The sequence below is a fragment of the Rhinatrema bivittatum genome, chromosome 4 (assembly GCF_901001135.1).
Source record: "Rhinatrema bivittatum chromosome 4, aRhiBiv1.1, whole genome shotgun sequence".
In the NCBI taxonomy this organism is placed as follows: domain Eukaryota; kingdom Metazoa; phylum Chordata; class Amphibia; order Gymnophiona; family Rhinatrematidae; genus Rhinatrema; species Rhinatrema bivittatum.
In genome coordinates this window covers 174250720-174263089 of record NC_042618.1, presented here as the reverse complement: position 1 = coordinate 174263089, position 12370 = coordinate 174250720, and the positions used below count along the sequence as shown (strand labels likewise).

The following is a 12370-nucleotide window of genomic DNA, read 5'->3' as shown; positions in this document are numbered from 1 at the left end:
AACGGAAAATGTCATAATGCCTCTGTATCGCTCCATGGTGAGACCGCACCTTGAATACTGTGTACAATTCTGGTCGCCGCATCTCAAAAAAGATATAATTGCGATGGAGAAGGTACAGAGAAGGGCTACCAAAATGATAAGGGGAATGGAACAACTCCCCTATGAGGAAAGACTAAAGAGGTTAGGACTTTTCAGCTTGGAGAAGAGACGACTGAGGGGCGATATGATAGAGGTGTTTAAAATCATGAGAGGTCTAGAACGGGTAGATGTGAATCGGTTATTTACTCTTTCGGATAGTAGAAAGACTAGGGGGCACTCCATGAAGTTAGCATGGGGCACATTTAAAACTAATCGGAGAAAGTTCTTTTTTACTCAACGCACAATTAAACTCCGGAATTTGTTGCCAGAGAATGTGGTTCGTGCAGTTAGTATAGGTGTGTTTAAAAAAGGATTGGATAAGTTCTTGGAGGAGAAGTCCATTACCTGCTATTAAGTTCACTTAGAGAATAGCCACTGCCATTAGCAATGGTTACATGGAATAGACTTAGTTTTTGGGTACTTGCCAGGTTCTTATGGCCTGGATTGGCCACTGTTGGAAACAGGATGCTGGGCTTGATGGACCCTTGGTCTGACCCAGTATGGCATTTTCTTATGTTCTTATGTTCTTATGTTCCCACCCAGGCTGCCTACCCAAGCAGCAGGTGCAAAGCCCACACGCGCCCTTTACACTAGCTGCACGTTAAAAGGGCGCGCACACCCTGCCACTGGGTAGGAGTCTTAAAATCACCCCCATACTGCTGTCATCCGAAGCTCTCTGTGGCTTAGCCCCCAGTCACAGCGGCTGCTCACTTTACAGATCGCAGAAGGATGTAATGCAGAGTCCACAGTGGGACGCCTGACTGAGCTATCCTGCTCTGCCCTGAAGGTCCCCGCTGCGATGGGGACACCACGGTGGAAGCCAGATGTGCCGAGCTGAGAGAAGATCCAGATGCGCTGGATCTTCCAGCAACATCTCATCCCATGCTGAACCTGGCAGGGCCTGCGCTGCTTCTGACAGGGGATCTCCCGGGCCCATTTCTTTCCCCGTTCAAGCCCTGGGGTTGGTGGCAGGGACGTCACTTCGTGTCAGGGCGCTCTGGTCCGTGTACGGTTGCTGAGACTCGGATGACTTTTCGGTTGGCAGCCTCTGTAAGAAGCTCTTTCTTCGGCCTTCTCGGACGGCTTGGCTTCCGCCTTGCTGCCGCTCTCTTTGCCAGCCTGTGACACTTGAGGTGCTCCCTGCTCCCTCTCCACACTGGAGCAGCCTAACAGAGGAAGGCATTGTTCAGCCGCCTGTGAGAAGATGCAGAGTCCTTCCCCGTGCTGCAGCTTGCTGGGACGAGACGGGAATACCAAGGGCAAGGATTTACAGCAGGAGGGAAGCAGAAGCAAAACTAAAGCAGGACTTAAGCAACCGAAGGGTCCCTGTCAGAGGCACAGAGAGACTGTAAGGATCAGCAGGCTGGCAACATACGCTAATGAGCCAGCATTACTGGTATCCCTGGAGGAAATGAGACAGCAAATCACCATCAGTGATAAATCCGTGCTCCTGCACTGCTATCATGCACCTACATGCTTACAAAGTTGTTTAGGTTAAAGGAAGGTCAGCAGTCCGCCTTTCCCCCATTGTCCGACAGTTCTCTTAGGAGTAATCCAGGGGAAATGTAATTAGTGGAGTACCACAGGGATCGATACTGGCATAGAAGCCAACTTTTGAAATGGATTGGGTGTGCTGAACTTAACACAAAATTACAGCACCCCCAGCAAAAAAAAAAGGGAAAAACAGAACACAGTAGGTTGTGAGTGTGACTAATCAGTCTATATTTACACGTCCAGAGAGGACATAAGAAGCTGCCATACTGGGTCAGACCGAGGGTCCATCAAGCCCAGCATCCTGTTTCCAACAGTGGCCAATCCAGGATACAAAGTTCCCATGCTGCTAACACTAGTAATAAGCAGCGGCTATTCGCTAAGTCAGTTTGATTAATAGCAGTTTATGGACTTCTCTTCCAGGAACTTGTTCAAATCTTTTTTAAACCCAGTTCCGCTAACAGCCTTAACCACATCCTCTGCAGCACTTCTCCCGGCGCTCACAGTTTCCAGGCCGGAGCCAGTCCCACGCCTGCAGAGTCCACGTAAGACACTCCACCACCTGCATGTCCTGAGCCCCAACAGCTCAGCAGTCAGCATCTCCCCAGTCCCAGGGCCACAGCAGCGGGAAGGGCTTCCTGCCTACGATTTGGAAACCCCAGAGAGAACTGCTGTCTTCTGTGGGATATAACAGGGAAATGTTTTACTTATTTTTGTGAAGAAGGGGAACAATATAATCACCTCAATTCAAGCCCTGGCTGCGGCCCCTCTCGCTACTGGAGCTGCCAGTTTTTGAGAGAAAGATTTTAAGCCAATGATATTGCAAACCACCACAACCTCCTCCCCCTTTCCCAAACTTTCCGTAACATCACTTATTTATCCTGGTGACTGTAGGGCTGGAAGAAAATAGCAGATACCACCTGCCCCCAACTCTTGACCCTGCTCAGCTAGCACAGCTTCACTAAACTTTGAATAAAAAAGTTTCCAACCTTTATGTCTGTGGTTTGAATCTATCGTCTGTCACTCCTTCCTCTTGGCTTTCTCTTAGATTTCTCTCTGCTTCTTTATTCATTTTTCCTTTCAAACTTCTTTTCTTTTCTTCCTCTCATTTCTTTACCATTTATTGTTTTTTTTCTCAATGTGTATCTCTTTCTATCCATTGGCTGTCTCTCCACAGCTCATTATCTTCTCTCAACTCCTCCTAGACTCACCCCCTCCTGCCACGTCCATCTCTCTCCTCACCTCTTCTCTCCATCATGATCCCCTCTTCTCACAACCCTTCTCTTACTTTACCTTCCCTAATAACTCCCCCCTCTCTGTCTACACAATTCCCTTCCCAGTCCCCTTAACCTAACCACTTGACTCTGCTCCACCTCGTATCACAGCCCATGTTTTCTCTCCCAGCTTGTATCCCTTTTTCTCAGCTATTTTCCCCTTCTCACAGCCTAGACCCTCTCGCAGCCTTCTCTTCTGCTCTCACAGCCTCTGTCTACTCCTCTCCCAGTCCCTCTTCCCCTCACAGCTCCTCACCAAATCGTCTCTCAGCCCAAATTCCTTCCTTCAGTTCTCTCCCAGACCCTCACAGCAATATTCTCTTTCCCCCCCCTAGTATCCCCTTTTAAACCATTTTCTCCAACAGTCCTCTCAGCTCCTGTCTCAGCCTCCTCATAGCTCCTCTGTCCCGCGTTCCCTTTCCTAGTCCCTCTGCGGGCAGATCTCCCCATGATCTGGAAAAGGGAACGACGAGTGAGCTGATCATATTCGCAGCTGACACAAAATTATTCAAAGTTGTTAAAACAGTAGTGAAGCTCGAGGTCCCATAAAAGGACCTTTATGAGATTAAGAGACTGAGCAACTGAATGGCAGATGAAATTTAATGTGGAAAAGTGTAAAAGTGACGCACATAGGGAAAAAATAATCCCAACTATGGGCACACAGTGCTGAGTTCTGTATTGGGAGTCAGCAACCAGGAAAAGGTCCTTGGCGTCCTTGTGGACAATGTGTGGAAGTCCTCAGCTCAGTGGCAGTCAAGAAAGCAAATAGCAGGGGGGAATGGCTCTGCCGAACTTACAGGGTCTATTACTGAGCAGCTGAGCTGCAGGGTGCTATGATGTGGCAGAACAGGGACAAACAGGATTTCACAGCTCCCCTTGGAGAAATATGTGGCCGACGGGCTGGGTCTCTCTTCTCTTTTGCTCGAGCTGGATTAATCCTTGCAGGCTAAAAAAGCCCGACGAGTTAGTCCTTTCATTTCACCTCTGCTATGGGAGGCAGTTGGGAAACTTTTGGGACTCCCTCTGGAGCCTCTCTCTCTCTCCCCTATCTCCTACTCAAGGCGACCCCCTCTCGTCGGCACACAGAGAGGCTGCTACCTGGTGGAAAATGGACTTGAAGTCGGGCAGCTATGGGAGGAGAACAGTGTTGCTTATAAATCCTTTTGGGATCTTTATTATGAGTCTGGGACAGAAGGACCCATTGGTTATTATCGCAGGCTGTTTAGCAGTGCTATGTCAGCAATGGGAAGGAGGATGGATACCCAGGGTCCCCTCATAGTTTGAGGTGGTCTTCCTCTGGGAGGAGGCCCCTAGAAAGGGCATCTCATTGATTTATAAGGCTCTTCGGAGCTGTCAGATTGAACGAGATTCCCCTCCACCCTCCTTTCCTGCTGGAGCAGAGATCTGCAATTCACTCTGGGGGGGGGGGGGGGGGGGGGGGGGGAAGAGGACTGGAAGGGGATTTGGAGGGCAGCTCCTACGATTTCATTAGGAAGTTGCAGAGTTCAGTTGCTGATTGAGCTTCTTCACCGGATTTACAGATGCCCCCTTTTCTATGTCAAACTTTCCTGTGGTGGCTGGTAGGATATGCTGGAGAGCGTGTGGGCTGGAAGCTTCTTACATAGATAGGTGGTGGGAATGCCCACCGGTGGCAGCTTTTTTGGATAGAGGTTCTGCAGGAAATTTCTGCCACTGTGGGGGGTTATTTTCACCCCGGAACTTTGCCTCCTGGGGCGGCGCAGCATTTAAGTACATCTAAAAGAATACTAACTGATCAACTGATCCATGCCAGTAGATTTGTTATTTCAACTTTGTGGAAATTTAGCCCTACAAAGGAACTCTGGAACGTGGACAAAGCCATGGGGCCTGATGAGGTTCATCCCAGGATACTGAAGGAGCTCAGAGATGTGCTTGCGGGTCCGCTGTGTGACCTGTTCAATAAATCCCTAGAAACAGGAGTGGTGCCGAGTGATTCGAGAAGAGCGGTGGTGGTCCCGCTTCCCAAGAGTGGGAGCAGAGAAGAGGCTGGTAACTACAGACCGATTAGCCTCATCTCGGTGGTGGGAAAAGTAATGGAGTTGCTGTTGAAAGAAAGAATAGTGAACTATCTACAGTCAGGAGAATTGCTGGACCAGAGACAGCATGGATTCACCAGGGGAAGATCCTGTCAGACAAATCCGATTGACTTTTTTGACTGGGTATCCAAGGAATTGGCTCGAGGAAGAGCGCTCGATGTCATCTACTTGGATTTCAGCAAAGCTTTTGATACGGTCCCACATAGGAGACTGGTGAATAAAATGAGAAGCTTAAGAGTGAGTGCCAAGGTGGTGGCCTGGATTGCAAACTGGTTGACTGACAGAAGACAATGTGTGATGGTAAATGGAGCTCTCTCTGAAGAGAGAGCGGTTTTAAGCGGAGTGCTGAAAGGATCGGTGTTGGGACCGGTCCTGTTCAATATCTTTGTGAGCGACATTGCGGACGGGATAGAAGGTAAGGTTTGTCTTTTTGCGGATAACACTAAGATCTGCAACAGAGTGGACACGCCGGAAGGAGTGGAGAGAATAAGACGGGATTTAAGGAAGCTGGAAGAGTGGTCGAAGATATGGCAGCTGAGATTCAATGCCAAGAAGTGCAGAGTCATGCACATGGGGTGTGGAAATCTGAAAGAACTGTATTCAATGAGGGGAGAAGGGCTGATGTACACGGAGCAGGAGAGAGACCTTGGGGTGATAGTGTCTAATGATCTGAAGTCGGCGAAACAAAGTGACAAGGCGATAGCTAAAGCCAGAAGAATGCTGGGCTGCATAGAGAGAGGAATATCTAGTAAGAAAAGGGAAGTAATTATCCCCTTGTACAGGTCCTTGGTGAGGCCTCACCTGGAGTACTGTGTTCAGTTCTGGAGACCGTATCTCCGAAGGGACAGAGACAAGATGGAGGCGGTCCAGAGAAGGGCGACCAAAAAGGTGGAGGGTCTTCATCGAATGACTTATAAGGAGAGATTGAAGAATCTAAATATGTACACCCTGGAGGAAAGGAGGAGCAGGGGTGATATGATTCAAACTTTCAGATACCTGAAACGTTTTAATTATCCAAAGACAATGACAAACCTTTTCCGTTGCAAAAAAATCAGCAGAACCAGGGGTCACGATTTAAAACTCCAGGCAGGAAGACTCAGAACCAATGTCAGGAAGTATTTCTTCACGGAGAGGGTGGTGGATGCCTGGAACGCCCTTCCAGAGGAAGTGGTGAAGACCAAAACTGTGAAGGATTTCAAAGGGGCGTGGGATAAACACTGTGGATCCATAAAGTCTAGAGGATGTGAATGAAGAGAAGAGGCAAGGGGTGGCTTGTGGGAATGACGGCTACTACCTGGAGATTAATATCCTTATTCAATAAACATACACATGCTTAATGTGACTCCAACATTGTTCTATGCTTCAACGGCAAGAGGAAATGTGGAAAAAAGGATTTGCATCCACAAAAAAGCAGGGGAGTAGCTTACTTGTTATGGTGGTTACTACCCCAAACCAAATAAGCCTGATACTTCACTTTCAATGCATATCCAGTATAGTTCTCTGCTTCAATGGCAGGGAGAATGAAGAAAAGATAATTTATATTCAGACAACCAACAAGGATTGAATTCCACAGGCTGAGTAAACAAGTGTGGGAGTAGCATGTTTATTAAGGCGGTTACTACCCCTAACCAATTAGCTAGATACTTCACTTAGATGCAGCTCCAGCTCTATCTACATCGATGGCAGGGGTGGAAGGGAAATAGAACCAAAAAGTTACTTATAAGGGCCAAGAGTAACAGATAAGTATGAAAAAAATAAGTGTGAAAGCTTGCTGGGCAGGCTGGATTGGCCGTTTGGTCTTTTTCTGCTGTCATTTCTATGTTTCTATGGAACAAACAAGTATATCATATAGCATTGACAGATAAGGTGACATATACACACGATCACAAGAAGATCTGGGGTAGTTATTGGGAATACTGGGACACAAGGTCTGCATGTTTATTTCTGTTCGATTGTTAATAGGTCTAGGGATGTCATCTTTCATCTGTGGATTATGCTCTTCGAGGTGAATTTTAAATGCCGGATGCACTTTGAAATCGGGATATGGGTGCGCGCCTAGCACTAATGTGTGTGCACACCCTATTTTATAAAGTGGACAGATGCGCGCACATCTCACATTGGAAGAAAAAGGGGTACGGTGTGGGCATGGCAGCCTTCTGGGATGGGGCCAAGAGATGTGTGCCCAGGTATCATGTGCATGGTCCAGTGCTGCGAGACTTTACTTCTGCTACGGAGGTGTAAGTTAAAAAAAAAAGACATCTGTGAGGGGTTTGAGGGGTCTGGGGTAACTGGGGGGGGGGGGGGGTGCAGACTGTATAACCAGGGGGTTTAGTAGGTGAACACTGGGGGAATTGATGGGTGAACTGCTGAAACTGGCAGTTACGCGTCCATAAGTTGATTTATACTGCTGGGCGCGCACAAACTTAAAATTAGGCACACACTAACACAAAAAAAACCCTAGACTATTTTATATCATGCACGCATATGTTAACGCAGGTTATAAAATGGTCGCGTCTCTGGGTGTGCGCCCACGCACCCACTTGAACGTTACCATTTTATTGTGGGTTTTTTTGTTGTTTTTTTTTTACCTCTTCCTTGTCTTCTTTCTGCTTTGAGGAAGATTTATGTCTATTGGTCAAAGGCCTGTTCATCTACGGTAAGCTATAACCTACAATCTGCAAGGTGCTGTGTTGCCCCTTTTTGAAAATAAACGTTTTTGTTTTTTTTTTTTTGTTTCTGTTTTAAAAAAAGCTAATAGAATGTTAGGAATGATCCTTCAGAGGAATAAAATGGAAAATATACTGTCCCTGTATCGAGCCATGGTACAATTGCATCTTGAGTACTGCATGTGGTTCTGGTCACCTCATCTCATAAAAGACCTAGCGGAACTAGAAAAGGTGCAGAGGAGGGTGACAAAAACGATGAAGGGGAGAGAACAGCTCTCCTATGATGAGAAGCTATGGCGGCTAGGGATCTTCAGCTTGGAAAAGAGACGGCTGAGAGGGGACCTAATAGAAGTTTATAAGATCACGAGTGGGGTGGAACGGGAAAATAAAGGATGGCTGCTTACCCTTTTACAAAATATTGAAGCGAGGGGATGCTCCATGAAACTAACAAGCTGCTGACTTAAAACAAGTTGTAGAAAGTACTTTTGCACTCAGTGCACAGTCAAGCCGTGGAGTCTGTTGCCAGAGGATGTGGTTAAGGCAACCAGCACAGCGGGGGTTTAAAAGAAGTTTGGACGAGTTCCTGGAGGAAACATGCATAACACGTCGTTAGCCAGACAAACGGGGAGCGAGTGGCAGGAATTAGATCTGCTTTATGGGACCTGCCAGGTACTTGCGACCTGGATTGGCCACTGTCGAACGTAGGTCTGACCCAGCATGGCATGTTCTTGTCATGTTCTCTGTGCATTTACACCAGTAAAAGAAATTCCTTCCAGACCACAAATGCAGCGTTCAGTTCAAAATCGCTGTATTAACACTATGATCCCTAAAGTGGCAAAATGTTCCGTAATTTCACACCTCAGTCCCTTCCTTTGGAGTGAAATCTGTTACCCCTTAATTCTAGAGGATGCCTCTCCTCTTTGGTTTGTAGCTGTTTCAGTAAAGAGAGATCGGTGTAATTCAACCCCCTCTTAACATCTTGTTTCTAATGCCAGTCGCCTCAGATTGAACAATCTTTCAGCACATCACAGTAAATAACTAAACCACCCTAAAATCAAACCTCAGACTGTTTGCTCTTTGGAGGAGTATAATTTGTCTTGCACTGGAACATATACCTTGAGCCCTATAAATTAAACTTAAGGCCTCTCTCTCTTGCTCTCTTTGTGGCTCGCTATGGGGCCGGTGCAATAAATGTGTGCAGAAAACGGGCACTCAGTGTTGAGCACCCATTTTCCTAATGCGCGCACCCAGCCACCTCTCCTGGGCTCCCGATCCAATATTAAAAGGAGGGGTCGCGCTAAAAAGGAGGCGCTAGGGACAATTGTGCATCCTTAGCATCTCCTTGGAATCAGGTGCCCAGGAGAGGTGCCCGGACCGTGTATCTTGTGTGTGTATTGGATGTCCAAAATTTTTTTTTCATAGAATTTTTTTTTTTTAAATAAATACTGCTTTATTTGGTTCCTCCTACATAGTATCACTATGATATTGGGGCAGATTTTCAGAGCCCTGCTCGCGTAAATCCGCCCAAAACCGGGCGGATTTACGCGAGCAGTGCCCTGCGCGCCGGGAAGCCTATTTTACATAGGCCTCCCGGCGCGCGCAGAGCCCCGGGACTCGCGTAAGTCCCGGGGTTCTCGGAGGGGGGCGTGTCGGGGGCGTGTCGGGGGCGGGCCCGGTCGTCGCGGCGTTCCGGGGGCGTGTCGGCAGCGTTTTGGGGGCGGGTACGGGGGCGTGGCTACGGCCCGGGGGCGTGGCCGCGCCCTCCGTACCCGCCCCCAGGTCGCGGCCCGGCGCGCAGCAGGCCCGCTGGCGCGCGGGGATTTACGTCTCCCTCCGGGAGGCGTAAATCCCCCGACAAAGGTAAGGGGGGGGGGGTGTAGACAGGGCCGGGTGGGTGGGTTAGGTAGGGGAAGGGAGGGTAAGGTGAGGGGAGGGCAAAGGAAAGTTCCCTCCGAGGCCGCTCCGATTTCGGAGCGGCCTTGGAGGGAACGGGGGGAGGCAGCGCGGCTCGGCGCGCGCAGGCTATACGAAATCGATAGCCTTGCGCGCGCCGATCCAGGATTTTAGTGGATACGCGCGGCTCCGCGCGTATCTACTAAAATCCAGCGTACTTTTGCTTGAGTCTGATGCGCAAGCAAAAGTAGGCTGATCGCGCTTCTTTTAAAATCTACCCCATTATTAGGAGGAATCTGAGAAAGCAGGATTTTTCTTTTTTTTTCAATGCAAACTTGAGCTTGGCACCCCTTTATGCCAGCCTCAGCTTGGCGTAAAATTCACCGCGTTGCAAGGGGGCACTGGGCGCGCAGAAAATTTATTGGATCGCGGGGGGGTTAGCTAATAGCCTCATCTATATGGATTTCCATGTAGATGAGCGCTATTAGCTATGCGGAGATTTGGACATGCGTTTTGGACACGCTAATCCCCATATTGGATCAGGGGTTATGGATGCGCATCCAAAACATGTTAGGCTGTGGGCAGTGCCTAGTGCACAATATTGAATTGACCCCCATGTCTCTGACCCTGGTAAATAGGAAAAAGAGTTACCCTCCAGTTTACTGTAGCTGAGTAAAGGATTCTGGGTAACCGATCCTTTGCTAGGGCCCATGGAGGCTCCTCTCTGAGCAATCATCACAACCTTCAGATCGGGGAGGCCGTACGGGGTACGGCATGGCACGGCCTGATAGGCTGCAGAAGGTGTCATGGCTGGACAGTGATACCTGGTGTAAATGCCATTCTTTCGACAGAAGGAATTCTTGACGGACAGCCGGCGGTTGTTCAGCTCCAGAGCAGGGAAGCTGCTCTCGTCCAGGCTAAGCATCTCTCCGTGACCCAGGGCATTTGACTTGGTGGCGTTCCCTGCAGGAGGACAGACAGACACAGCAATCTTCAGAAGTCTGTTTGAAGAAACGTTTCATTGTTATTTTCTCCTTCCAAGCTGCTAGTGTAGTCAGGTTTAGCAACGTGCTGCAGAAAGCCTGCTCAGAGAAGGTATTAATGACAGTCCTGTGGGCATAAAAACTACAAGCTCAATTGAACAGGGAAACTCCATCCTTTGAAACTCCTACCGGCACCCACAACATGGGTACAAAGTGCCCATACTAAAGCAGGGGCAACATACGTACAGAGATTTAAATATACAATCTCCATGCATACTCTCCCTCCCCTAACTAAACCCCGCCCACTTTTCCCCATAGCTAAAATGGGGGGAGGTAAGGGTCAATGGGGAGGTAAGAGTCAATAGGGGGAGGTAAGGGTCAATGGGGAGGTGAGAGTCAATAATATGAGGGGAGGTAAGAGTCAATGAGGGGAGGAAAGGGTCAATGGGGGAAGGTGAGTCAATAATATGAGAGGGGAGGTGAGAGTCAATAATATGAGGGCAGGTAAGGGTCAATGGGAGAGGTAAGGGTCAATGGGAGAGGTAAGGTTCAATGGGGGAGGTAAGTCAATAATATGAGGGGAGGTAAGGGTCAGTGGGGGATATAAGGGTCAATGGGAGAGGTAAGTGTCAATGGGGGAGGTGGGAGTCAATAATTTGAGGGGAGGTAAGGGTCAATGGGAGAGGTAAGGGTCAATGGGGGCATGTGAGAGTCAATAATATGAGGGGAGGTAAGGGTCAATGGGAGAGGTAAGGATCAATGGGGGCATGTGAGAATATGAGGGGAGGTAAGGGTCAATGGGGGCATGAGAGTCAATAATATGAGGGGAGGTAAGGGTCAATGGGAGAGGTAAGGGTCAATGAGGGGCATGTGAGAGTCAATAATATGAGGTGAGAGTCAAGGTAAGGGGGAGGTAAGGGTCAATGGGGAAGGTAAGAGTCAATAAAATGAGGGGGAGGTAAGGGTCAATGGGGAGGTAGGTCAATAGGGGGGCATGTGAGAGTCAATAATATTAGGGGTAAGGGTCAATGGGGGAGTTGAGAGTCAATGGGGGAGGTAAGGGTCAATGGGGAGGTGAGAATCAATAATATGAGGGGAGGTAAGGGTCTATGGGGGAGGTAAGGGTCAATAATATGAGGGGGAGGTAAGGGTGAATGGGGGAGGTAAGAGTCAATAATATGAGGGGAGGTAAGAGTCAATGAGGGGAGGTAAGGATCAATGAGGGGAGGTAAGGGTCAATGGGGAAGGTGAGCGTCAATAATATGAGGGGGAGGTGAGAGTCAATGGGGGGAGGTGAGAGTTAATAATATGAGGGGAGGGCAAGGGTCAATGGGGGAGGTAAGAGTCAATAATATGAAGGCAGGTAAGGGTCAATGGGAGAGGTAAGGTTCAATGGGGGAGGTAAGATAATAATATGATGGGAAGTAAGTGTCAATGAGGGGAGGTAAGGGTCAATGGGAGAGGTAAGGGTCCCATTGAGGGGAGGTAAGGGTCAATGGGGGAGGTAAGGGTCAATGGGGAAGGTGAGAGTCAATAAAATGAGGGGGAGGTAAGGGTCAATGGGAGAGGTAAGGAACAATGGGGGATGTAAGGGTCAATGGGAGAGGTAAGGGTCCCATTGAGGGGAGGTAAGGGTCAATGGGGGAGGTAAGGGTCAATGGGGAAGGTGAGAGTCAATAAAATGAGGGGGAGGTAAGGGTCAATGGGAGAGGTAAGGGTCAATGGGGGATGTAAGGGTCAATGGGAGAGGTAAGGGTCCCATTGAGGGGAGGTAAGGGTCAATGAGGGGAGGTAAGGGTCAATGGAAGAGGTGAGAATAATATGAGGGGAGGTAAGGGTCAATGGGGGGA

At 48.7% G+C, this 12370-nt stretch overlaps 1 protein-coding gene across 4 annotated transcripts in view; it reads right to left on the bottom strand.

Annotated features, from left to right (window-relative positions):
- The window catches only part of SDK2 (sidekick cell adhesion molecule 2), a 577803-nt gene that overhangs the window by 21137 nt on the left and 544296 nt on the right, over nucleotides 1–12370 (bottom strand). For all 4 annotated transcript variants that reach the window (XM_029599248.1, XM_029599249.1, XM_029599250.1 and 1 more), the window contains one exon: nucleotides 10362–10500. In XM_029599248.1, the coding sequence (XP_029455108.1) occupies nucleotides 10362–10500 (139 nt within the window). The remainder of the gene's footprint in view (nucleotides 1–10361; nucleotides 10501–12370) is intronic.